We start from the raw sequence: 27,658 nt of genomic DNA, 5'->3' as shown, positions 1-27,658 counted from the left end.
TAGTTGCTGGGGGACCAGGCTCGATCCAGTGTGAATTCCGTGAAGTTGTGCAGGGTTTTACCGTTTGCCGAGTGTTAGACAGGTTTACCTGGTAGAGTTCTCACATTACCTCGTGAGATACACAGATATTATGACTCTATTTTACTGGTGCAGAAAGAGGCTCGGGAAGATTCATGTTTCTTGCGCGACTTGCCCAAGGTGACACACAGTCCTAACAACTGGCTTATCGCTGGGTGTAAGATCTGGAACTCAGACCTTCCCAGCCAGGGCTCAGTCCTCGCCGCTGCCTAGATGCGGAAGCAGGAAGGGTCAGCAGAGAAGGGTGCCCCACCGGAACGACTGGAACACCTCAGTAGGATACGGGTGGGCAAACGGGGGCCACACGATCCCACCGGCCTCTTTTGTCCTAAGTCCCGAGGCACGGGTGCAGCTAGAAGAGTGGGCGGTAGAGCGCAGGGAGGGGATGCGGTCGGGAGCAGATTTCGGGGGCGGGGCCCGCGGCCCTCGGGGCGGGGCTCCCCTCGGGTTCGCGGCCCGGCGGGTGAGCAACGGCGCTGCGGACCATGGCGAGCGGCGAGCCTTCCCCCGGCACCGGCGCGGCCCGGCGGCCGCTGCACTCCACGCAGGCGGTGGACGTGGCCTCGGCCTCCAACTTCCGGGCCTTTGAGCTGCTGCACTTGCACCTGGACCTGCGGGCTGAGTTCGGGCCTCCAGGGCCCGGCACAGGGAGCCGGGAGCTGAGCGGCACCGCGGTCCTGGACCTGCGCTGCCTGGAGCCCGAGGGCGCCGCCGAGCTGCGGCTGGACTCGCACCCGTGCCTGGAGGTGACGGCGGCGGCGCTGCGGCGGGAGCTGCCCGGCTCGGAGGAGCCGCCCGCGGAGCCCGTGAGCTTCTACACGCAGCCCTTCTCGCACTATGGCCAGGCCCTGTGCGTGTCCTTCCCGCAGCCCTGCCGCGCCTCCGAGCGCCTCCAGGTGCTGCTCACCTACCGCGTCGGGGAGGGACCCGGGGTGAGTGTGCCCCGGCCTGGGCCCGCCGCTGCCTGCCCGCCCTTCCGGCCCCGAGCCGCCCTGCACCCGCACCTACCCCACCCGGGAGGGACAAGGAGCACCCTTCCAGAGCGTCCCTGGAGGGGCCTACTCCCCGCGCGCCGCCTCTAGGCCTCCTGTCCTTGCTTCCTCTTTTCCTCCCGGGCTGCCTGGTTTCCTTCTTCTGGACTTCCTCCAGCCACTGGGCGGCGCATCCTTCGCCCTTTCCGTCCTTCCGCGTCTCCTCCCTGGCCCTGGAGGCTAGTCTAGATTGCGCCGCATTCCCGCTCATCGCACACTGCCGTTTCTAACATCTTCCGTGGCTTTCTAGGTGACCTGTTGTTCATGCACTTCACTTAGTGCTGTCTTGGACTTTTGGGCCGAGGTCCCTGATTATCAGCCACCTTATCTCTGCTTTTTTTTTTTTTTTTTTTTGAGACAGAGTCTCGCTGTCGCCCAGGCTGGAGTGCAGTCGCGCGATCACTCACTGCAGGCTTCGCCCTCCGGGGTTCACGCCATTCTCCTGCCTCAGCCTCCCGAGTAGCTGGGACTACAGCGGCCCACCGCCTCGCCCAGCTAATTTTTTTTTGTATTTTTAGTAGAGACGGGGTTTCACTGTGTTAGCCAGGATGGTCTCCATCTCCTGACCTCGTGATCCGCCCGCCTCGGCCTCCCAAAGTGCTGGGATTACAGGCGTGAGCCACCGCGCCCGGCTCCTTATCTCTGCTAATGGTGGCTCTGGAATTAGCCAGATGCTGATCTAGCTCTTTGTTCTGTGTGGCCTTCTAGTTCCACGGTTAAAGTTCATATCTTTGTTTTTGTTTCCTCCTGTGATTTGATTAACGAAATCCTCCTGGATTTAATTAACGAAAGAATTTGAGTAAAAGTGAGAATTGGAATTAGGGTGCTATAAGCATTATAATAATTTGGCCTTCTCACTGTTGGTTAACTCTTTAATGTTTTTTCGGGATGGGGCAAATATTGGAAATAAGAGGATGGAGTTCCGTGGCTTATGTCTGTAAGAGTCAGAAAATCCTTCCTGGAGAGTCCTTAGGCTGTGGCTGCCAATTATCTCAGGTAGAGTTGGTTGCAAGTTTCATAGTAAACTGCTTTCTTACAGTTTAATTTTTCTTTGGTTTATTTATTTGAGGTAGAGTCTCACTCTCGTCCAGGCTGGAGTGCAGTGGCAAGATCTCGGCTCACAGCAACCTCTGCCTCCGGGTTCAAGCGATTCTCGTACCTCACCCTCCCTAGTAGCTGGGACTACAGGCGTGCGCCACCACACCCGGCTAATTTTTGTATTGTTTAGTAGAGACAAAATTTCACTATGTTGGTCAGGCTGGTCTCAAACTCCTGACCTCTTGATCCGCCTGCCTTGGCGGCCTCCCAAAGTGCTGGGATTACAGGCGTGAGCCACCGTGCCCCGCCCACAGCTTGGTTTTATACATTAGGGAGACATGATACATCAATCAGTATATGTAAGAAGTACATTGGTCAGGTCTGAAAAGGCGGGACAACTTGAAGCAAAGGCAGGAAGACATGAAGCGGCTTCCGGATCACAGATAGGTGATATACAAATGGTTACATTCTTTTGAGTTTCTGATGAGCCTTTCCAAAGGAAACAAATCAGATATGCATCCATCTCAGTGAGCAGAGGAGTGGCTTTGAACAGAATGGGAGGCAGGTGTGCCTTAAGCGGTTCCCAGCTTGAGTTTTCCTTAGTGATTTTGGGGGCCCAAGAGATTTTCCTTTCACAGCCTGATAACACCACTGCACTCCAGCCTGAGCAACAGAGTGCGACCCTGTTTTAACAAAAAAAAAAAGCAAATATGATGAGTAAGCAATTTTGGTGGGTGGGGGGTGATGGCTAATATTTAATAAGATGAGCCAGGCACTAGTCTAAGTGCTTGACATATGTTAAATGAGTTGTCTTTCCATAAGTGGCTAATATGGTGTGTGGTACATGGTAAGTAAGCTGTGTTAGCTCTTACTGCTAACTTTTGTATTTCTTTTTTTTTTTTTTTTTTTTTTTTTTTTTTGAGAAGGGGTCAAAAAGCTCCCTACATTGTTCTTTTTAAAAATCTCATTTCCAGGCTGGGTGCGGTGGCTCACATCTGTAATCCCAGCACTTTGGGAGGCCAGGGCTGGCAGATCACCTGAGGTCAGGAGTTTGAGACCAGCCTGGCCAACATGGTGAAACCCCATCTCCACTAAAAATACAAAAATTAGCTGGTTGTGGTGGCTCACACCTATAAACCCAGCTACTTGGGAGGCTGAGGCAGGAGGATCACTTGAATCTGGGACACAGAGGCTGCAGTGAGCTGAGATCATGCCATTGTACTCTAGCCTGGGTGACAGAGCGAGGCTCCTTCTAAAAAAAAAAAAACTCATTTCCCAGCTGATCAGTAAAAACATCACTGACTGATGGCATTCAATGATCAGTCAATTGATCAATTCTTACTGACTGGTGTAGTGGCACCATCTCAGCTCATTGCAGCCTTGACCTCCCTGGCTCAAGTGATCCTCCCACCTTAGCCTCCTGAGTAGCTGGGACCGACCACAGACCTGCCACCTCCACACTTGGCTAATTTTTGTTATTTTTTGTAGAGATGGGGTTTTGCCATGTTGCCCACACTGGTCTTGAACTCCTGGGTTCAAGCCATCTGCCCGCTTTGGCGTCCCAAAGTGCTGGGACTACAAGCATGAGCCAACATGCCTGGCTTAATTTTTTTTTAATAGACTTTATATTTTAAAACATTAAAGAAGAATTGAGCAGCTAGTTCAGAGAGTTCCCATATACAGTTCAGTACTCCCTACATACACATATACACACAGATTCCCCTCTTGCTACCATTTGGCATTAGTATGACACATTTGTTACAATTAACCAATGCTAATACATTATTAACCAAGATTGAATCATTTTACATTAGTATAATAATATATTTGTTATCATTAATGAACCAGTACCAATACTGGAGTCCATAGTTTTTTCAGATTCCCTTAGTTTTTACTTAATACCTTTTTCTGTTCCAGGAAGCCATCCAGAATTCCACATTATATTTAGCTGTCATGTATCCTCTTGGGACTGTGACAATTTCTCAAACTTTCCTTGTTTTTGATATAACTTTGACAGTTTGTTTGTTTTTTGAGACAGGATCTTGCTCTGTCACCCAGGCCGTAGTGCAGTGAGTGGCACAATCATAGCTCACTGCAGCCTTGATCCCCCTGGTTCAAGTGATCCTCCTGCCTCAGCCCAAGTAGCTGGGACCACAGGTGCATACAACTGCGCCCAGCTAATTTTTTGAATTTATTATTTGTAGAGATGAGGTCTCACTGTGTTATCCAGGCTTGTCTCAAACGCTTAGGCTCAAACAAACAATCCTCCCACCTTGGCCTCCCAAAGAAAGTGCTAGAATTACAGGCATGAGTCACTGCTCCCAGCCAGTTTTTTGTTTTTTATTTTTTTATTTTTATTTTTTCTGTAGAGACAGGGTCCTCCTATGTTGCCCAGGCTGGTCTCAAACTCCTGGCCTCAAGCAATCCTCCTGGCTTGACCTCCCAAAGTGCTGGCATTACAGGTGTGAGCCACTGAGCCCAGCCAACCTTGACAGTTTTGAGAAGTGTTGGCCAGGTATAGTGTAGGATGCCCCTGTATTGGAACTTATCTGATGTTTTCTCATGATTAGATTGGGATTATGGGTTTTGAGGGGAAATTCACAGAGTTTTAAAGTGCCATTTTCTTTTCTTTTCTTTTCTTTTCTCTTTTTTTTTTTTTCCTGAAATGGAGTTTCACTCTTGTTACCCAGGCTAGACTGCAGTGGTGTGATCTTGGCTCACTGCAACCTCCGCCTCCCTGGTTCAAGCGATTCTCCTCCCTCAGCCTCCGAAGTAGCTGGGACTACAGGCACATGCCACCACCCCGGTTAATTTTTGTATTTTTAGTAGATACAGGGTTTCACTGTGTTGGCCAGGCTGGTCTTGAACTCCTGACCTCAGGTGATCCACCCGCCTCAGCCTCCCAAAGTGCTGGGATTACATGTGTGAGCCACCCTGCCCGGCCAAAGTGCCATTTTCATCAGGTATTGAGGGCGCATAGTATCCACATGATACATGACTGTCAGCGTTGACCTCGGTCCCCTGGCTGAAGCAGTGTTCATCAGCTTTCTCCACTGTGAAGTTATTCTCTCATCCCTTTCTAGATTGCACTGTACCTGTTATAAGGAGACTAATTAAATTTTTCACACACAAAAACTCAAAGAAAAACCCAGCGTCCCAACGTAGCTTCCTTATACCTCTTAAAATAGATCTCAGACACTGCTGTGTTCAGAACCCTTCATTAGACTTGCCCAGGCCTGCCTCCCCAACTCTGCATCCAGAGCCTGCATCTGTTTATGCCTCTGCTCATGTTGCTGCTCGTCTCCTTGTGAATGTCTCCTCTCTTCCTTTCCAGCCATCTCCATCCTGCGTGTCTTTGAAGGTCCAGCCAGAAAGTTTTCTTCCCCTATGAAATCATCCTGGAGTAATCGAATCCATTTCTAAATTCTAAATGGTATTTGTTACTGACCTATGCTCCACCCTGCCCCACTTCCAGGTAAATGAATGCCTGTTTGCTATAGGCAAAAAGTGGGTTTTGTTATAAATCATTCAGATTTGACCTTTTTTTTTTTTTTTTTTGAGGCAGAGTCTCGCTCTGTCACCCAGGCTGGAGTGCGGTGGCATGAGGCATGATCTCAGCTCACGGCAACCTCTGCCTCCTGGGTTGCAATTCTGAAGCAATTCTGAAGCAATTCTCCTGCCTCAGCCTCTTGAGTAGCTGGAATTACAGGTACATGCCATCACGCCTGGCTAATTTTTGTATTTTTAGTAGCAACAGGGTTTTACCATGTTAGCCAGGCTGGTCATGAACCCCTGACCTCAAGTGATCCACCTGCGTCGGACTCCCAAAGTGCTGGGATTACAGGCATGAGTCACTGCACCCAACCCAGATTTGCCCTTTGTTTAAGAGCTGACAGAACACAGATAAAGAATCATATAACCAGTGCCCATCATATAAAATACATTTCTTCTGAAAAGGTAAATTTTAGGAATAGAAAGCACATATTAGGCCAGGTGCAGTGGCTCATGCCTGTAATCCCAGCACTGTGGGAGGCTGAGGCGGACAGATCACCTGAGGTCAGGAGTTCAAGACCAGCCTGACCAACATGATGAAACCCCATCTCGCCAGGCGCGGTGGCTCACGCCTGTAATCCCAGCACTTTGGGAGGCCGAGGCAGGCGGATCACGAGGTCAGGAGATCGAGACCATCCTGGCTAACAGGTGAAACCCCATCTCTACTAAAAATACAGAAAAATTAGCCGGGCGTAGTGGCGGGCGCCTGTAGTCCCAGCTACTTGGGAGGCTGAGGCAGGAGAATGGCGTGAACCTGGGAGGCGGAGCTTGCAGTGAGCCGAGATGGCGCCACTGCACTCCAGCCTGGGCGACAGAGCGAGACTCCGTCTCAAAAACAACAACAAAAAAAGAAACCCCATCTCTACTAAAAATACAAAATTAGCCGGGTGTGGTGATGCATGCCTGTAATCCCAGCTACTTGGGAGGCTGAGGCAGGAGACTCGTTTGAACCCAGTAGGTGGAGATTGCAGTGAGCCAAGATCACACCATTGCACTCCAGCCTGGGTGACAAGAGTGAAACTGCCTCGAAAAAAAAAAAAAAAAGAAAAACACATATTAGGCTGAGCATGATGGCTTATGCCTGTAATCCCAGCACTTTGGGAGACTGAGGTAGGCAGGTTGCTTGAGGCCAGGAGTTGGAGACCAGCCTGGCCAACATGGTGAAACCCTATCTCTATAATACAAAACTTAGCTGGGCTTGGTGGTGCCCACGCCTGTGGTCCCAGCTACTTGGGAGGCTGAGGCATGAGAATTGCTTGAACCTGGGAGGTCGAGGTTGCAGTGAGCCGAGATTGCACCATTATACTCCAGCCTGGGTGACAGGGCGATACTCTGTCTCAAAAAAAAAAAAAAAAAGAGGATACATATTAATCACTGACTCCCAGTTGAGTTCTGCTTTTCTGTGTCTTATCACAAGTCCAAATGCAGTTGCTTCAGTAGTTTTTTGTTTGATGAGAAACTACTACAGTGAGAAGGACACAGATAGGGTACAGATGACAGGGTCAGAGGCTAGGTCCAGGGTCTCTGAGATGACCCATGGGATGCAGTGAGGAATGGAACCTTTCTGGTGGTCTGCCCTGTGAAGTGGATGTCATACTTTGGCTTGGATTCCAGGATGAACTAAATACACAGAGGAAAGAGCTTTCTAGTCGAAGCAGACTGGCTGGCAGAAAGGTTTTAAGGATTACCTAAAATTCTCTCATTCCAGCCAGCTCACTTCTCTGGCCAGACTGAGCTCGTGTGGGAGATGTCAGTTCTGAAATGTTCTTCTTTTCACTTAGGTTTGCTGGTTGGCTCCCGAGCAGACAGCAGGAAAGAAGAAGCCCTTTATGTACACCCAGGGCCAGGCTGTCCTAAACCGGGCCTTCTTCCCTTGCTTTGACACGCCTGCTGTTAAATACAAGTATTCAGCTCTTATTGAGGTAAGGAGACTAAGGTTAGGTGCACCTGCCCTTGGGATTAATAAATGATTTCAGATCTATCAATCAGGTCACATTTCAGTGGTAAATTATTATTCATCCATTCAGTGGTACTTCTGAAAAATTGCTTACTTTTAAATTCTTCCACCTACTGAAGTTGTATGTAGCCTTCCTCTAAATCCCATCAGTTGAGCACAGATTTAGTTTCTTGAAACCTTTGTGTTCTCCAAGATAGACTCCGGGCCATTATCATCACACACAGGTGGCCGGTCATGCTCTTATTCAAACTAATCAAAAGGAGACTCTCTCCAGGTAAAATCTCCTAAGCTTTCTCTGTTGTCAGGTCCCAGATGGCTTCACAGCTGTGATGAGTGCTAGTACCTGGGAGAAGAGAGGTCCAAATAAGTTCTTCTTCCAGATGTGTCAGCCCATCCCCTCCTATCTGATAGCTTTGGCCATCGGAGATCTGGTTTCGGCTGAAGTTGGACCCAGGTAGGAGACAAAGACCCCACAGGCAAGGTTGGATTGGCCTCAGAGGCGAGGAGGACTCTGACCAGTGGACCTGCTGGGGTGGTTCTTGGGCAGTCTTGGATCCTCTATGTGAGTCCAGAGCCTTTCTGCAGCTCATGCAGCATGAGCACAGCTGGAGGAAGTGCTCTTTTTCTCCCTGCCTTTCTCACTCTCTCTCTCCAGTTCTAATCCTGCTGCCTGGAATGAGATCATCATCCCTGCTAGCAGTAGCGCTGTCCTGGGCTGCCTTACAGAGGGATGTTGGAATTTAGGCTGCAGTTTTGGGAAATGGATTTATTTTTTTATTTTTGAGATGGAGTCTCGCTGTGTTGCCCAGGCTGGACTGGAGTGCAATGGTGCGATCTTGGCTCACTGCAACCTCTGCCTCCTGGGTTCAAGCGATTCTCCTGCCCCAGCCTCCCAAGTAACTGGGAGTGCAGGCATGCCCCACCACGCTCGGCTAATTTTTGTATTTTTCATAGAGACAGGGTTTCACCATGTTGGCCAGGCTGCTCTCGAACTCCTGACCTCAGGTGATTCACCCGCCTTGGCCTCCCAAAGTGCTGGGATTACAGGCATGAGCCATCATGCCCGGCCTGGGAAATGGATCTTTATTAATATCTTTAAGTTTTAAATGCCCTTCTAGCAGCTATATCCACTTTCCTATCTTTGTACCAAATCTTCCCCATTTTCTTTTGCACATAGTTCCTGGAAATAACAACTTTGGTATCATTTCCCTCTAAGAGGGAAGCGGACTCTCCTTCCTGTCTGCAGCAGATGCATGAGTCTAAGCCTATGGTGACAGCAATGCCTCCGTGAAGTTACATGGATCTTGTGAAGATAAAAAGGGATTTTGTAAGGTTTCCTGAGAAAAGAGGTTTGACCAGGAGTATAGGTTTTTCCTGGCTCTTGTATTACCTGCCAACATAGCTTGGTCCCAACGTGGGAGCATCACAGGCTGGACGGTGAAGCCGTGACCTTTTCCTGGCGCTGTTGCTGTTCTTTATCTCTGGCCCTGCTCCCAGTTCCTAGAGGCAGTGGTGTCCTTGACAAGATTAGTTACAAGCCTCAGACTTCATAACTGGGCTCAGTGGCACTGCTGGTATCATGAGTCTTAGTTTCTGGTTATCAGATGGAATAATAAATGGGATTCCGTTGGCATCTGCTCCCAGTGCACACACTCAAAACAATACCAGTCTGGAAAGACAAAAGTGCCCTCCTCTCACGAAGGGCTGTCTTCCTAATAGGCAGGGCAGGAAATAACCAAAAGGATGTCATCTTTGCAATAGACAAGCAAGTAGATAAGTAAAGGAATGTTGTTTCCAAGAATACCCTTACTAAGGTTCTGTTTGTAAGAGTATGAACTATTAGTGGGAAATGAGAGAACAATAGATTCTAAAGATACTGAGTGATAATGATTTCTTTTTACACTGCCTGTAATAAAATGACAACGTGGTATATCGAACTAGGTGACAGAATCCACTTAACTGGTGGTAATGCCTTATTCCTTCCCGGATTAGATAAACAGTCCTTGCCTCCTGGGTCACATTGTAGGGTCTTGTGGGGGTTTATTTATTTATTATTTTTAAAATGGAGTCTTGCTCTGTTGCCCAGGCTGGAGTGCAGTGGCACGATCTTGGCTCACCACAACCTCCGCCTCCCGAGTTCAAGCAATTCTCCTGCCTCAGCCTCCCAAGTAGCTGGGCCTACAGGTGCGTGCCACCATTTCTGACTAATTTTTATATTTTTAATAGAGACGGGGTTTCACTGTGTTGGCCAGGCTGGTCTTGAACTCCTGACCTCATGATCCACCCACCTCGGCCTCCCAAAGTGCTGGGATTACAGGCATGAGCCACCACGCCCGGCCGTGGGGGTTTATTAAATGGGAGGGTCTACTGGCAAGGTATGCCACCTATCCCAGTCCCTGTTACTGCAAGAGGAAAATCCGGGGCAGAGGGGAGTTATGGGTATATCCCAGTAGGCCCTTTTATGTATAATCTCTTCTAATCCTTACACAGACTCCATGAGGATGATACTTTCTACATTTTAAAAATAAGCAAACCAAGGCTGTGGTGAGTGGCTTGTGCAGGACCACTAGTTGGCAAAACTGGAATTAAAATTCAGGTATTTCCATTGCAAATCCAGTGCTCTTTGCAATGTACCACAGGTAGTGAGATTGCAGCTTGACTGAGAGCATCCTCATTTATTTTGACAGAAATGTGTGTCCTGGGCCGGGCGCGGTGGCTCACGCTTGTAATCCCAGCACTTTGGGAGGCCGAGGCGGGCGGATCACGAGGTCAGGAGATCGAGACCACGGTGAAACCCCATCTCTACTAAAAATACAAAAAAAAAAATTAGCCGGGCGTGGTGGCGGGCGCCTGTAGTCCCAGCTACTCGGAGAGGCTGAGGCAGGAGAATGACGTGAACCCGGGAGGCGGAGCTTGCAGTGAGCCGAGATTGTGCCACTGCACTCCAGCCTGGGCAACAGAGCCAGACTCCGTCTCAAAAAAAAAAAAAGAAATGTGTGTCCTGGTGGAGGTATCTTGGATGACTGTCTTAAACCTTCTAGTTGTAACAAGCTGAAGTCCACTGGGCTGAAGGACTATGGTAATTTTGATATCCAAGGTGGTGGTAGAACAGTTCACAAAGTAATTCCTTGAAGACACTGACTGCCGTCCCATGGTCTTTTTCTGTCTGGTTTCCTGTCGCATCATCTTTGGCGACTTTTCTCTCCTAACACCCAGGGTTGAGGGTGGCTGCAGGGTTTCTTGTGCCCTGCCCTGATCTGCCCTTCTCTTTCTCCCTCCCTCCCTCCCTCTCTCTTTCTTTCTTTCTTTCCTTGCCTCGCTCTCTTGCCCAGGCTGGAATGCAGTGGCACAATAACAGCCCATTGAACCTCAAGCTACCAGGCTCAAACAATCCTCCCACTTCAGTCTCCAGAGTAGCTGGGACCACAGCTACTCTGTCACCATGCCCAGTTAATTTTGTTTGTTTTTTGCAGGAGCAAGGTCTTGCTATGTTGTCCAGGCTGATCTTGAACTCCTGGGCTCAAGAGATCCTCCCACCTCAGCCTCCCAAAGTGTTTGGATTGCAGGCATGAGCCACCACACCAACCTTCAGGGTTTCTTGACCTCTACTCAGGGAGCCTTCTCCACTCTGTCAGCCACCTATATTCACACCCATGCTCTGGGGTCTAGAGCCTAGACATCGTCATTGTCATGAACTGTACCATATCTGAACTTTTAAGCCCCTTGAGCCCCTTGTCCTCATTCATCCTGACTCTGCTAACCTTCCAGCTCTCTGGCAGCCTCTCTCCCACTGTATTCCACCATGTCTCCTCCTTGAGCTCATGGCAGCCTCCCTTCCGGCAAGCCACTCATTTCTCCTGGGCAGTCAAGACCCTCCTGACTGGGCTTCCCTCCCTGGCCCAAGTGCATGGTTGGTTACCTCTTATCAGCACCCCAGAGCCCCTTGCCCACTATCCCGCTGCTATAATGTCCCAGTCCCTTGTTATACAATTCCTTTTCTCTACTTCTATAAGTGGGTATTTGGGAGCTGTAGAAAATAGTGAAACTGGCCGGGCGTGGTGGCTCACGCTTGTAATCCCAGCACTTTGGGAGGCTGAGGCGGGCGGATCACGAGGTCAGGAGATCGAAACCACGGTGAAACCCCATCTCTACTAAAAATACAAAAAAAAAAATTAGCCGGGCGTGGTGGCGGGCGCCTGTAGTCCCAGCTACTCGGAGAGGCTGAGGCAGGAGAATGGCGTGAACCCGGGAGGCGGAGCTTGCAGTGAGCCGAGATTGCGCCACTGCACTCCAGCCTGGGCGACAGAGCGAGACTCCGTCTCAAAAAAAAAAAAAAAGAAAAAAGAAAATAGTGAAACTACACAGTAATAACCACTACACCTTTCTCAATTCTTCGTGAAAAGTCGGAATTAAAGGAAAGTCGAAATAGACATGTGTGGGGTTTTCCAGAAAAATGTAGCAGATGCACAGTCTTCAGCTGCAGGTGTGCTTTCAAGGTCGTTCAACAGTCCTCTTGTTTATCTTTCCATCTCACTCCCTTTAAGCTGTTCTAAGACTACTCTTCTCTTTAAGTTTGCTATGCAATCCCATCCCCTCATTTAAGCAGAAGGTCTTGTCTCCTGTTTTATTGAGAATATTAAATTCATCAGATATGATTATGTCAGCTTCCTGTCCTCTACTTAAAAAGTTATCTTCATCTGCTTTTATCCTTCCGGACTGCATCGAGGGTCCTTCCTTCTGTTTAAAGCCAAATCTCTTCCCTTACATGTCCTCTGGGACTTTGCCTCATCATTTACACATCTCTCTCTTCAAATCTGCAGCCTCCCCCTCTAGACAAGCACCAGTTTCTCTGAGATCTATAGCAAAGCAAAAAACAAACTCAAGGCTGGGCGCGGTGGCTAACGCTTGTAATCCCAGCACTTTGGGAGGCCAAGGTGGGCGGATCACCTGAGGTCAAGAGTTTGAGACTAGCCTGGCCAACGTGGTGAAACCCCATCTCTCCTAAAAACACAAAAATCAGCTGGACATGGTGGTGCATGCTTATAATCCCAGCTACTCAGGAGGCTGAGGCAGGAGAATCACTTGAATGCGGGAGGTGGAGGTTGCAGTGAGCCGAGATTGCACTACTGCACTCCAGCCTGGGCGACAAAGTGAGACTCCACCTCAAAAAAAAGCCAAAACGAAAAAAAAAAAAACCAGACTCGGTCGGGTGCAGTGGCTCATGCCTGTAGTCCCAGCTACATGGGAGGCTGAGGCAGGAGAATGGTGTGAACCCGGGAGGTGGAGCTTGCAGTGAGCCGAGATCGTGCCACCGCACTCCAGCCTGGGCAACAGAGCAAGACTCCGTTTCAAAAGACAAACAAAAAACAAAAAACCCTTAACTCCGTATTTTCTTCTGGCACAACACACTGTCCTTCCCTCTGTAGCCAGGTGACTTGAGTGGCATGTATACTCACTGGCTGCACTTCTTGAAACCCCCCCACCCCACAATCATTTATTGCTACAACCCATTGGAATCCAGCCCCCCACCCTTGCCATGCCGTTGAAACTTTGTAGTGAGAGGCCATTCGCCTCAACACAGATAACACGTGATGCTTTTTAGCCCTTGCCTTCATGTTCTGCTGTTTTTCTTCTGCCCCCATTGACCCTCCCCTGGCTTCTGTAACACCACCCATGCTGGTCGTCGGGCCTCCTGCTTAGTCCTTTCTCATCTCCTTCCCTGACTCCTCTGCCCAGCTCCTTGTGTGTCGCTGTTGTCCAGGGCTCTGTCCTTGACCTGTTCTTTTCTTCTACATGCTTTCCTTGGAGAAGCTCACCCATTCTTGTAGTTTAACATATTTTCTGTGTCCTGCAGCCAGGGTGATCTCTTAAAACTAAATCTGATAATGTCACTTGTGGGCTTAAAATGCTCCCGTGGCTCTGAAGGTCCAATTCTGTAACAGTGCGTCTGAGGCTCTTTATGACCTGACCCTCTTGGGCCTCTCATGTCCCACCTCCTGCCACTGCCTCCCGCATTGCAGTCTGATCCTGTCCTCGAGTAATCCCAGACTCTCGGTGCTTTGTCACATGCATATGCATGTTCCATGGCTAGGTCTTTACTTTTGATATTTGGGAAGTACCTGATACTGGTTTCCCTGTATCTTTTCTTTCTTTTAGAATAGTTCCTATGCTTCAGCAAAGGCAGAGGAAGTTTTCCCTCATCCTGGCCTGGACCCATCCCACTTTGCCATCAGTCTTTTTTTTTTTGAAACAGAGTCTTACTCTGTTGCCCAGGCTGGAGTGCAATGGCGCGATCTTGGCTCCCTGCAACCTCCGCCGCCCAGGTTCAAGTGATTCTCTTGCCTCGGCCTTTCAAGTAGCTGGGATTACAGGCACGCACCACCATGCCCTGGTTATATATATATATATATATATATATATATATATATATATATATATTTTTTTTTTTTTTGTATTTTTTTTTAGTAGAAACAGGGTTTCACCATGTTGGCCAGGCTGGTCTCGTACTCTTGACCTCAGGTGAACCGCCCACTTCGGCCTCCCAAAGTACTGGGATTACAGACGTGAGCCACTAGGCCCAGCCAGCCTCATTCATATGTCCGTGTGGAAAAGCAGTTCTACAGCGCAGCCAGGGGCTCTTGGTCAAGCAGAGCCTTTGGCTGCAGGAGCCCTGAGTCCATTGCATCTTTCCATTAGACTGGATCTTCTTGTTTTGTTTTTGTTTTTGTTTCCTCCAAGCCACCTTTGTTTCCCTATCTTTTTATCAGGAAAATTTCAAATATTTAGAAAATTGAAAGGATGATGCATTGAACACCTATAGAACCGTCTACTCTGTCATATTAGTTTTATGAGTGGATTTGTTTTTATTTTTGCTAGACCATTTAAAAGCAAGTAAATCTGTGTGCCTCTGAAGAATAGAGGCATTCTCCCTTATAACCACAATCCTATTATTGTACCTAAGGCAGTTAACAAATTTCTGTTAACATTAGTAGGTTTGGGTCGGACACAGTGGCTCATGCCTGTAATCCCAGCACTTTGAGAGGCTGAGGCAGGTGAATCACTTGAGCCCAGGAGTTTGAGACCAGCCAGGGCAACATTGCGAAACCCTACCTCTACAAAAATAAAAAAATTAGCCAGGCATGATGGCGTGCACCTGTAGTCCTAGCTACTGGGGCTGGGGAGCTGAGGTGGAAGGATCATTTGAGCCCCAGGAGGCGGAGGTTGGATCACACCACTGTACTCTAGCCTGGGCAACAGAGCAAGAACCTGTCTTTAAAAAAAAATAAAAAAGGTTTGTCTCTTAAGGTTTTATTCAATTCCAGATTCTATTGTTGGGACGCTTTCTTATCTCTCCTATAAGTACGGAGAAGAAAACTAACATTTACTGTATAAACCACTGTTCTTGAGGGGCTTTTGTGTGTTGTCTTATTTAATCTTCACTCATTTTACAGATGAGGAAACTGAGGTTCAGAAGTTAAATCACTTTTGCAAGATCACATTCAGTAGCGAAGCCATAACCGTGTAGCATGGTTCCACCTCCATGAGGCTGTCTTGAGTTCTTGTTTCTCAGGTGTGGTGAGCGGTCTCTTGGATCTGCGTGGTGATCTGATCTTGCACTCCGTCACGGTGGCTGACTGCATTGTCACATTCACTTGGCGGAGGCCAATTTTCTACAGGTGCTTTCAGGATCAGGTCACTGCGATGGTCTCTAAACACCATTCTGCTTTCTCTGCTCTCTTGTCTTTAGGAGCCGGGTGTGGGCTGAGCCCTGCCTGATTGATGCCGCCAAGGAGGAGTACAACGGGGTGATAGAAGAATTTTTGGCAACAGGAGAGAAGCTTTTTGGACCTTATGTTTGGGGAAGGTGTGGTATCACATTGACGCTAGTGTCTCCTGTTAAACTGAGTCCCTGGTTTCCATTCTTCCTCTTCGTGTGGCTTCTCCACCTCCTGCCTCCCAGAGCAAAGTTTCCCTGATCCCAGAAGTGAAGGAGAGGAGGAAAAGAGGAGGGTATAAGCCAGGCTCCTCACTTGCTGAGGAGAGGACCTAGGAGATGAGGTTCTTTTTTTTTTTTGAGATGGAGTCTTGCTCTGTCGCCCAGGCTGGAGTGCCTTGGCATGATCTCAGCTCACTGCAACCTCCACCTCCCAGGTTCAAGCGATTCTCCTGCCTCAGCCTCCAGAGTAGCTGGGATTACAGATGCCCTCCACCACACTCAGCTAATTTTTGTATTTTTAGTAGAGACAGGGCTTCACCATGTTGGCCAGGCTGGTCTCAAACTCCTGACCTCAGGTGATCTGTCTGCCTTGGCCTCCCAAAGTGCTGGGATTACAGGTGTGAGCCACCAGGCCCAGCAGAGAAGAGGTTCTTGAGATGATCAAAATGTGACCTGCAATTGCCAAGTTTGAGATGGGGCAGCACTGTCAAGGTCCTTTGTTGACCTGTGTTTTCCCATTGCTGGAAGTTTCCCCACACTCTGTTTTTAACTTTCACATCTTCAGACTTTAGGCTCCTTAGATAAAAGGCTCCACATTGGTCTTTATGACTCCAAGTTGGCCTCCAGGGAACTCCATGTGATGGAGCTGATAATGCACTTACCACCTCCACACCTGCTTGGAAGGAGAGAGGGAAACAAATGCCTGGAGAGTGAGCTCCGGGAGAGCAGACACCACCTGGATGAGGGAAGTCCCAGTGAGGCAGGGGAGCCACGTGGGAGAAGCATTGAGGAGCCTGGGCTTTATTTTCCACACTGGGCCTGAAATCGTACTCTGCCTGTTTAGTGACTGCATCTCTTAGGGCTTAGAAATAGGCTGGAAAGGGAGGCGAGGTAGGGTCTGCTCCGGGAAGTCAGGGCCTCTCAGTGACCTACCCACTTCTCAGCAGGTATGACTTGCTCTTCATGCCACCGTCCTTTCCATTTGGAGGAATGGAGAACCCTTGTCTGACCTTTGTCACCCCCTGCCTGCTAGCTGGGGACCGCTCCTTGGCAGATGTCATCATCCATGAGATCTCCCACAGTTGGTTTGGGAACCTGGTCACCAACGCCAACTGGGGTGAATTCTGGCTCAATGAAGGTTTCACCATGTACGCCCAGAGGAGGATCTCCACCATCCTCTTTGGTAAAGTGCCCACCCCTCTCCTAAGGACTCTGCCTCCCATTCTTTTTTTTTTTTTTTTTTTTGAGACGGTGTCTCGCTCTTTCACCCAGGCTGGAGTGCAGTGGTGCGATCTCGGCTCACTGCAGGCTCCGCCCCCCGGGGTTCACGCCATTCTCCTGCCTCAGCCTCCCTTGTAGCTGGGACTACAGGCGCCTGCCACCTCGCCCGGCTAATTTTTTGTATTTTTAGTAGAGACGGGGTTTCACTGTGTTAGCCAGGATGGTCTCGATCTCCTGACCTCGTGATCCGCCCGCCTGGCCTCCCAAAGTGCTGGGATTACAGGCGTGAGCCACGGCGCCCGGCCTCTGCCTCCCATTCTTAACCTGTGGGGCCAGTGTGATCTCCTTATGGGGTTTCAGAATACAAGTGGGTGTGAAGAGACGAGGCAGTAGTGCGTATCCAACATTTTTCTGTATGTATGAATTGTCAAACCATACGTGGTTTAACAACTGACTTTTTTTAAAAAAACATTTCCCCAGGTCAGTAGATTTTTTTTTTTTTTTTTTGAGACAGAGTTTCGCTCTTGTTGTCCAGGCTGGAGTGCAATGGCACAATCTCGGCTCACTGCAACCTCCGCCTCCCGGGTTCAAGTGATTCTCTTGCCTCAGCCTCCCGAGTAGCTGGGATTACAGGCATGCGCCACCACACCTGGCTAATTTTGTATTTTTAGAAGAGACGAGGTTTCTCCATGTTGGTCAGACTGGTCTCGAACTCCCGACCTCAGGTGATCCAGCCGCCTCGGCCTCCCAAAGTGCTAGGATTACAGGCTTGAGCCACTGTGCCCGGCCCATTAGATTTTCTTCTATAGCTGCATATATGGATGTTTTTTAATTTACTGGTTGTTTCCAATTTTCCATTGAAATATGTTCCAAATTTCCTTACATATAAATGTCTATTGGCCGAGCGCGGTGGCTCACGCTTGTAATCCCAGCACTTTGGGAGGCCGAGGCGGGCGGATCACGAGGTCAGGAGATCGAGACCACGGTGAAACCCCGTCTCTACTAAAAATACAAAAAATTAGCCGGGCGTGGTGGCGGGCGCCTGTAGTCCCAGCTACTCGGAGAGGCTGAGGCAGGAGAATGGCGTGAACCCGGGAGGCGGAGCTTGCAGTGAGCCGAGATTGCGCCACTGCACTCCAGCCTGGGCGACAGAGCGAGACTCCGTCTCAAAAAAAATAAATAAATAAATAAATGTCTATTCATATCAGATAATTTCAATAATGATAAATTCTTAGAAACATAATTTCTGGGTCTGAACTTTTTTTTTTTTTTTTTTTTTGAGACAGAGTCTTGTTCTGTTGCCCAGGCTGGAGTGCAGTGTTGCAATCTCGGCTCATTGCAACCTCCACCTCTGTGGTTCAAGCAATTCTCCCGCCTCAGCTCCCCCCCATCCCACCCCCTGTAGCTGGGATTACAGGCATGTACCACCATGCCCGGCTAGTTTTTATGTTTTTAGTAGAGACAGGATTTCGGCATATTGGCCAGACTGGTCTTGAACTCCTGGCCTCAAGTAACCTGCCTGCCTAAGCCTCCCAAAGTGCTGAGGCAACAGCTGTGAGCCACTGCGCCTGGCCCTGAACATTTTAAATTACATAGTCTTTTTAGTACATATTGTCCATTATCTTCCAGAAAGTTTGTACAAATTCTATACTTTCGTTCAGAATGTATATAGCAAGAGCCTGTTTGTGAATATCTTAATCAGCCATAAGGAATCCTGCAAGCAAATATTTTTATCCCATTGTACAGTTAAAGAAACTGAGGCTGAGAGAGGCTAAGTCACTTACTCAGAGTCAAAACATCTAGGAAAGGGCAGAGCTGGCTGGTTCCAAAACCCTGTGCCCCACCCCTCCACTGTTCCCTCAGTCATTGTTTTTAATGCAGAAGGAGACTTAGAGATCCTTAAAAATTTGGGGTTGATAATTTCTTTTGTCTGACAGAAACAGTCAGATGAAAATAGTTCTAAGTTTTCACAGAAGATCAAGTCATTGCCAGGCACGGTGGCTCACGCCTGAGGCAGGTGGATCACCTGAGGTTAAGAGTGTGAAACCAGCCTGACCAATATGGTGAAACCCCGTCTCTACTAAAAATACAAAAATTAGCTAGGCATCGTGGTGTGTGCCTGTAGTCCCAGCTACTTGGGAAGCTGAGATAGGAGAACTGCTTGAATCCAGGAGGCAGAGGATGCACTGAGCCGAGATCGTGCCACTGCACTCCAGGCTGGGCAACAGAGCGAGACTCTGTCTCGGAAAAAAAAAAAAAAAAATGATCAAATCATTTTCTAAAAATAAGGCCGGAGGCCGGGCGTGGTGGCTCACGCTTGTAATCCCAGCACTTTGGGAGGCCAAGGCGGGCGGATCACCTGAGGTCAGGAGTTTGAGCTTGGCCAACGTGATGAAGCCCCCTCTCTACTAAAAATACAAAAATTAGCTGGGCGTGATTGTGCACACCTGTAATCCCGGCTACTCGGGAGGCTGATGCAGAAGAATCGCTTGAACCCGGGAGGAGACGGAGGTTGCAGTGAGCCAAGATCGCGCCACTGCACTCCAGCCTGGGTGACAGAGTGAGGCTCTGTCTCAAAAAATAAAATAAAATAATAAAATAAATGAAATAAGATAAAATAAAAACACAGTACTTTGATAAGGAAAGGTAACTGTCAGAAAGGTGCGATTCCCCCAGTCCTCACTTAGGAGAGAGACCAACAGCCTGAGTTAACCAAGTCCTTTGTAGCCCACAGCAACAGGGAGCTAGGGACTGAGTCAGGCTCTCTGTAACTGTCCCTATTTGCCCTGGGTCCCCAGGAGGGTAATGTTATTAAGCTTCAGGTATCTGTCGCTGTTCTTCTTGAGGCCACAAGGAGGCAGCACAGTGTCTCTGTCAGGAAAATACATTTGGATGTGGTGACAGACTTTTTCCTGGGGCTTACGTTTGATTCTGCACCAGGCGCTGCGTACACCTGCTTGGAGGCTGCAACGGGGCGGGCTCTGCTGCGTCAGCACATGGACATCACTGGAGAGGAAAACCCACTCAACAAGCTCCGCGTGAAGATTGAACCAGGTCCAGGAGGCTCCTCTGTCTGACACCCACTGCCCTCAATTGAGCTTGGAGCCCCAAGTTAATGTGAACTTCATGTTGATCAGTGCACACTTAGAATACTTCATTTGGAGGGAGGGGCACTCCAGAGCTCTTTCTAGCCAATTCTCTGGCCACTGGGCTGACTGAACCCAAGCCATTGCAGCCAGATAGGAGTTCTGTCCAGTCTGTGCGGTTCGTGATGACTTCACCATTGCTTTGCATTTGTACAAGTTGATATCATTTTACCAGGCTCTTTCCCATTCCTTCATGATCATCAGGGCAGATCTGTGGATTCTGTAGAGTAAAAGCATTAGCCTTATTTTACAGAGGACGAGACTGAGTGCCAGACAAGTTAAGTGTCTTGTCCAGGTCATGTACCTAATCAGTGCATGACTGCAACTGAGATCCGGGTCCTCTCTCCAAATTCAGATCTTTTTACTTCCTAATATTTTCTTTCATTCCATGTGTGACTAATCTGAAACCTTTTTATGCAATTGAAGCTCATGTTCCTTGATGCCGTTAAGTGTGCAGATGAATTTCTTAGAGACTGGTAGTTAGTTTTAGCCTGGAACAGCTGTGAAAACAACACATTGGCTCGGCATAGTGGTTCACGCCTGTAATCCCAGGCCAAAGCGGGCAGATCATGAGGTCAACAGTTCAAGACCAGCCTAGCCAATACGGAGAACCCCGTCTCTACTAAAAATACAAAAATTAGCTGGGTGTGGTGATGCACACCTGTAATCCCAGCTACTGGGGAGGCTGAGGCAGGAGAATCACTCGACCCCAGGAGGCAGAGGTTGCAGTGAACTGAGATTGCGCCACTACACTCCAGCCTGGGCGATAGAGCAAGACTCCATCTCAAAAAAAAAAAAAAAAAATTGATCTGGGAGGGGAGGTTGAGTATTTAGGTGGTGACCAATAGGGATGGAAAAGACACAGCTTGGTGCTTAGTGGGAAGAGCTGATGGAACCTACCCACACAAAGTGTATCCTGGGACTAAGGAAATGTGTCCACTCCTCTGGAAGGCTGGTTTCTTTGTCTTCATATTAGATCCACAGTGAATGGCCCTCTGAGATCTTGGAAGTACCTTGAGAGAGGCCCAATATCTGGAGAGAGATCTTGGCCTTGAGAGAGAGATCTTAAGAGAGAGTCTTGGCCTTGCTGTCCCTGGGGAAGCTGAATTCTGATCTCTTCCATTGCTAGTCTTTGACTGTGGAGCTAGAGAAGAACGTTACGGGTGACAGGCCACAAAAGCTCAAATCTTGTTTGCTTTCTCCTCTGCCAGGCGTTGACCCGGACGACACCTATAATGAGACCCCCTACGAGAAAGGTTTCTGCTTTGTCTCATACCTGGCCCACTTGGTGGGTGATCAGGATCAGTTTGACAATTTTCTCAAGGTATAGTCACATGAGGGGAGAAGGAAGAGGAGCGGATAAAGCCACTGGGCCTGATCAAGGGTAGAGGCAGGGGGTGAAAGAGGTAAGGGGTTGGAGGAGGACCCAGGACACAGAGGGACACCACTCCCCATGGGGCCAGAGAGGGTGTGAAGAGCCTTCCCTCCTCACAGGCCTACGTGCATGAATTCAAATTCCAAAGCATCTTAGCTGATGACTTTCTGGACTTCTACTTGGAATATTTCCCTGAGCTTAAGAAAAAGAGAGTGGATATCATTCCAGGTAAGCAGAGGAACTGGCCCACAGGCTTCTAAAAAATAGTAGAGAATGAGATCTCATTTACACTCGGAAAGTTGGTGGTGGATGGGAAAACACCGGGTCAGAGTCAGCTAGGTAGAGGCATTTTGGGAAGCAAACCCAGAATCCTGGGATTTATTCCACAAAAATGACTTCTTTTGACTCCTCTCTGCCTCATTTTCTCCCAGTCTATATCCTTACTCTCTCCTCTCCTCTCTCCCCTCCTCTTGTTTTCCTCACACCTGGACACACATAGTCAGACTCTTAACTTGCCCAGAGAGCTGCCACTGCTGCTGCTGCACCACTGCCCCAAGCTAAAACTCGGCAGGAGGCCGGGCGCGGTGGCTCAAGCCTGTAATCCCAGCACTTTGGGAGGCCGAGGCGGGCGGATCACGAGGTCAGGAGATCGAGACCATCCTGGCTAATCCGGTGAAACCTCGTCTCTACTAAAAATACAAAAAAAAATTAGCCGGGTGATGTGGTGGGCGCCTGTAGTCCCAGCTACTCGGGAGGCTGAGGCAGGAGAATGGCGTGAACCTGGGAGGCAGAGCTTGCAGTGAGCTGAGATCGCGCCACTGCACTCCAGCCTGGGCGACAGAGCGAGACTCCGTCTCAAAAAAAAAAAAACAAAAAAAACTCGGCAGGAGTGGAGGCAGCACCCCCTCCTACAGCCTTCTGAGTGAAGGCAACCCCAGTGGCCCTCCTTATTTCTTTCTTTCTTTTTTTTTTTTTTTTTTTCTTTTTTTTTTGAGATGGAGTTTCAGTCTTGTTGCCCAGGCTGGAGTGTAATGGCACCATCTCGGCTCACCGCAACCTCCGCCTCCCGGGTTCAAGCGATTCTCCTGTCTCAAACTCCCGAGTAGCTGGGATTACAGGCACGCGCCACCACACCCGGCTAATTTTGTATTTTTAGTAGAGACAGGGTTTCTCCATGTTGGTCAGGCTGGTCTCAAACTCCTGACCTCAGGTGATCCACCTGCCTCGGTCACCCAAAGTGCTGGGATTACAGGCGTGAGCCACTGTGCCCAGCCTCCAATTTCTGCCTGGGAGGTACTGCTTCCAAAGAAAAAACAAAAAATGTCCTGTCATAGATGACACAGTCCATTAGACATACCCCCACTTCTTGCTGTGACCTGAACCTTGAGTCACTCTTGGTTTGATGAAGTCTGCGTCCTCTGACAGTAGGATTGGTCAGGCCTTTAGCAGCACCTACTGTTCGGTTGGAGGCTTGCATTTTAATGTCATGGGCCTCCGGAGCTAATGATAGTTAATTCCAGAGTACTTACTATGCATCAGGCGATACGCTAAGCTTTTAATGTTTATTTGCTCATGTAATCCTCATAACCATCACTGAAGCAGGGCCTATCACCCCCACTTTATAGATAAAACTGAGGTGCAGAGAGGTGAAGTAACATGCCCGTGGCCTCCCAGCTGGTTAATGACAGAGCAGGGGTAGGAACCCAGGCAGCCTGGTCCTAGAGCCCGGGTGCTTAAGTACAGTGTGGTTCTGGTGATCAGTAGGAGAACGTGCACATGAATAGAGCATCCACCAACTTGGCTCTGACAACACAGTGCTAATTTGGAGCGAAAAGCACTTTCACGGTCAAAACGGCACAGTCTCTAGATATCATTATAACTAGGACCCTGCTGGAGCAAATAGTTAAATGGGAAAGTAATGTTAAATGCTGGGGAAAGAGTTTGGGATGGAGAGAGGAGAAACTTGAGGTCTCTGGGAGTTGCTTGAACCAGCTGACCGTAACCTGGCCAGAGAATTCTGATAGTGTCTTCTCTCCTCCCAAACAGGTTTTGAGTTTGATCGATGGCTGAATACCCCTGGCTGGCCCCCTTACCTCCCTGATCTCTCCCCTGGGGACTCACTCATGAAGCCTGCTGAAGAGCTAGCCCAGCTGTGGGCAGCTGAGGAGCTGGATATGAAGGCCATTGAAGCCGTGGCCATCTCTCCCTGGAAGACCTATCAGCTGGTCTACTTCCTGGATAAGATCCTCCAGAAATCCCCTCTCCCTCGTGGTAAGAAAAAATGGTGAACCAGGGCTCCTTGTGTGCAGAGCTTTATGTCAGGGGCTAGAGGGAGGCTCACAAAAAGTAGTGATGCCTGCCCCTAGGGGACTGCCACATACACTAGGGAGACTGGCACTCCACAAAGAATGTGCCATCGGGAAGTTATGGGTTAGGGGACTGCCACGTACACTAGGGAAGCTGGCACTCCACAAGGAATGTGCCATCGGGAGGTTATGGGTTCTACTTATAAGCACCACAAGAACAAAGTCACAAAGCCTGGCATTGCTCAAGTCCGAAGCTCCTGCAGGCGACTCTTGTAAGACCTTTGTGTCTATTAAGTCATTTAATTCCCACAACTCCTCTGGGAAGTAGGTGGTGTGATGTTAATACCCAGGTGACAGAGAATGAACTTGAGGTACAAACAGGTCGCACAGAACCCACTCATCCAGAGCTCTCAACCACTAATGCTTTGTGGCTGCTCAGTCAACATAATATTCACCAAGGGGTTAAAAAGAAGTTAGAGCCAAGATGACTTTTAGCAGGTGAGTGGTAGGAGAAAAAATGGGACAGATATTGGGGGAATATGTCTGCTTTAATCTTGCTCTATCGACCAGGCTGGAGTGCAGTGGTGCTATTGGCTCATGGCAACCTCCGCCTTCTGAGTTCAAGCGATTCTTGATTCTAGCGCCTCAGCCTCCAAGTAGCTGGGATTACAGGCGTGCGCCACCACACCCGGCCAATTTTGTTTGGTATTTTTAGTAGAGATGGGGTTTCACCATGTTGGCCAGGCTGGTCTCACACTCCTGACCTCAAGTGATCCACCCACCTCAGCCTCCCAAAGTTCTAGTGTTACAGGCGTGACCCACCGTGACCAGCCACAAACCATTTCTTTCTCTTCTCCAGGGAATGTGAAAAAACTTGGAGAGACATACCCAAGTATCTCAAATGCCCGGAATGCAGAGCTCCGGCTACGATGGGGCCAAATTGTCCTTAAGAACGACTACCAGAAAGATTTCTGGAAAGTGAAGGAGTTCCTGCATAACCAGGTGGGTGACCCCTGCCTCGCTGTTCCCAAAAGCACACTGGGACCCACTCGGCCATACGTGAAGTAATCATGTGGGCGGGGCTCATCCAGGACTCATCTGAGGCACAGAGGGAGGGGCAAATGACCTGAGGACCCTACCACTCAGCCTCTTTACTAGTGTGGCTATGAAGGCATTGCCCTAGGGACAAGAGGAGGCTTGCAGGCTTGCAGAGCTTTCTGCATTTCAGCTGGTGAGACCCCAGGGAAAAAAGCTGGCCAGAGCCAACCCAGAGGTGGGAAAGAGGGTGACAGCATCATGCGGGAAACACAAGAGGGAAAGGGGCCAGAGGCCAAGCAAGAGGAGCAAAGGCTTGGAGGTTAGGTCCCTGCTGCCCTGTGACTTGGGCATGGTTGGGGCAGCAGCCAGACCCTCTGTCACTATGTGAACCCGGGAGGCGGAGCTTGCAGTGAGCCGAGATAGCGCTACTGCACTCCAGCCTGGGTGAGAGAGCGAGACTCCGTCTCAAAAAAAAAAAAAAAGAAAGTTGCCCTGTTGGGGAAAGGCCCCAGGCTCTCAGGATGAACCGAATGTTATCAGATTCCGGAGCAGGGAGGGGCTGGAATGGAGACGAAGCAGTGCTCTGCATCAAGTCAGGGCTGTGTGCCTGTTTGGGGATATTCTGAGCCCTCTGACGGCTCCCTCAAGATTCTGGATTTTAGGAACTTGTGATGTCGCTGGCTTATATTTGTGTGAATTTGACCTGTGGGTTTTCCTTTGTTTGACTGCAGTTGGACCGTATGCAGCTGTGAGCTTTATGTGCTGCAGCCGTTGATATCTGCTATTCACTTGGTGGCTCACCACCTACACCTTTCCAAAAGTCTGGAGTCCCATTGTGTCAACCCAACTCATTCGTTTTGTTGAGTGTAGACATCCCCATGTTAGCATGGGTTGGGATGCATATTGAGATCCATCTCCATGGATCTTTGGCCCCCAAGAAGATACCTGAATTAGAGCACTTCTGATGAGAAACTCCTCATTCCAGCTGTGATACCCACATCCCTTTTAGCACCTAGCCATGGCTGCTGTTAGACTGGCACTGGGGGCAGGAGGGCTGGACAGACCCACCAGGCAAGCTTCTTAGGCATGTGTATGTGTGTTTCTTGCAGGGGAAGCAGAAGTATACACTTCCGCTGTACCACGCAATGATGGGTGGCAGTGAGGTGGCCCAGACCCTCGCCAAGGAGACCTTTGCATCCACCGCCTCCCAGCTCCACAGCAATGTTGTCAACTATGTCCAGCAGATCGTGGCACCCAAGGGCAGTTAGAGGCTCCTGTGCATGGCCCCTGCCTCTTTAGGCTTTCCAGGCTTTCAGAATAATTGTTTGTTCCCAAATTCCTGTTCTCTGATCAACTTACTGGAGTTTATATCCCCTCAGGATAATCTGTTCTCTAGGCTTAGGTATCTGTGACTCTTGGGCCTCTGCTCTGGTGGGAACTTACTTCTCTATAGCCCACTGAGCCCTGAGACAGAGAACCTGCCCACAGCTCTCCCCGCTACAGGCTGCGGGCACTGCAGGGCAGCGGGTCTTCTCCCCACCTAAGTCTCTGGGAAGAAGTGGAGAGGACTGATTCTCTTCTTTTCTTTTTTCTCTTTCTCTCCTTTTTCTTGCTGATTTTATGCAAAGGGCTGGCATTCTGATTGTTCTTTTTTCAGGTTTAATCCTTATTTTAATAAAGTTTTCAAGCAAAAATTAAGTTACGGATTGAGTGACTATTAAATTTCTTCCACCAGAGGTCTTCACTGTGTTTGTTCAGGAAAGGTCACTGGGGGAGGCCCAGAGAATGACAGTGTTTTCCTGTCCTCAGGAAACAGCCAGGGTGAAGGAGGTAGGTGTCCTACACATATGAAAAAAAATATGGCAAAATGGCACAGCTGGTGCAGGAAAATGAAAAAGGAATAGCATTCCAGTTCTCTGTGAAGCAGCTGAATTCTCTATCTGCAGCAGCATTCCTATTATCTTTTCCATCACTAAGAAAAAAAAATGGGCTGGGCACGGTGGCTCGTGCCTGTAATCCCAGCACTTTGGGAGGCTGAGGCAAGAGGATCGCTTGAGCCCAGGAGTTTGAGACCACCCTGGCCAACATAGCAGGACTTCATCTCTACCCAAAAAAAAAAAAAAAAGCCGGGCGTGGTGGCTCACGCCTGAAATCTCAACACTATGGGAGGCTGAGGCAGGCAAATCACTTGAGGTCAGAAGTTTGAGACCAGCATGGCCAACATGGTGAAACCCCATCTCTACTGAAAAAAAAGATAGATGCAAAAATTAGCCAGGCATGGTGGCTCACACCTTGCAGGGGAAGTTTCCAGTTACTTGGGAGGCTGAGGCAGGAGAATCACTTGAACCTGGGAGGTGGAGGTTGCAGTAAACTGAGATCATGCCACTGCACTCCAGCCTGGGTGACAGATCAAGACTTCTCAAAAAAAAAAAAAAAAAAAAACAAACTGGGTGTGGTGCATTCCTGTGGTTTCAACTACTCAGGAGGCTGAGGCAGGAGAATCACTTGAGCCCAAGAGGTCAAGGCCACAGTGAGTCTTGATTGTGCCACTGAACTCCAGCCTGAGTGACAGAGTGAGACCCTATCTCAAAAATAAAAAAGTGTCTTATGACTTTTTATCTACGCTTCTCCCCATCCCCAAGGCTTCACTGGGCCTCACCTGTCTTTGCTCCTAGATAACTATTTGAATAGTAATCAGTAAATTCTTTTAGAACTTAGCACTAAATTCTGATTTCCTGGCCTCAACATGGGGACCTAAACAGTTAGCAATCTGGGTTTGGGAGTGGGATGAGGGGAGGGTTGGAAGAAATATTTAGTGTGTTTCAGTTGCCTTTCTTAAATACGGGGCACCCCTGAAACAGGCTTTGTTCGCAGCTCTGCTCTGTCCTCGGATTTAGGTTATCAAACAGGCTTCCTCCCTCCCCTGCACAAGGGCTGGGAATGAGTCAATATGCTTTCACTCAGCAAGAGCAACGGACTA

At 49.0% G+C, this 27,658-nt stretch overlaps 1 protein-coding gene across 8 annotated transcripts; it reads left to right on the top strand.

Moving 5' to 3' along the window:
- Positions 1 to 459: 459 nt before the first annotated feature.
- On the top strand, positions 460 to 26,376 carry RNPEP (arginyl aminopeptidase). Of its 8 annotated transcripts, none has more exons than XM_055233597.2 (11): positions 460 to 1,010; positions 7,481 to 7,621; positions 7,962 to 8,110; positions 15,404 to 15,520; positions 16,540 to 16,775; positions 19,754 to 19,867; positions 21,171 to 21,283; positions 21,454 to 21,562; positions 23,381 to 23,605; positions 24,500 to 24,642; positions 25,788 to 26,376. In XM_055233597.2, exons 1-11 carry the CDS (start codon positions 564 to 566, stop codon positions 25,944 to 25,946), a joined length of 1,953 nt encoding a protein of 650 aa, XP_055089572.1. In that variant the 5' UTR covers positions 460 to 563; the 3' UTR covers positions 25,947 to 26,376. The 8 variants fall into 8 exon arrangements, with proteins under 8 accessions (XP_055089572.1, XP_055089571.1, XP_063469333.1 ...); XM_055233596.2 differs by having other exon boundaries at positions 16,537 to 16,775; XM_063613264.1 differs by lacking the exon at positions 460 to 1,010 and adding an exon at positions 1,073 to 2,105 and having other exon boundaries at positions 16,537 to 16,775.
- The last annotated feature ends 1,282 nt before the right edge of the window (positions 26,377 to 27,658 follow it).

The sequence above is a fragment of the Symphalangus syndactylus genome, chromosome 19, assembly GCF_028878055.3.
Source record: "Symphalangus syndactylus isolate Jambi chromosome 19, NHGRI_mSymSyn1-v2.1_pri, whole genome shotgun sequence".
Lineage (NCBI taxonomy): Eukaryota > Metazoa > Chordata > Mammalia > Primates > Hylobatidae > Symphalangus > Symphalangus syndactylus.
This window is presented reverse-complemented; position numbering and strand designations above follow the sequence as displayed.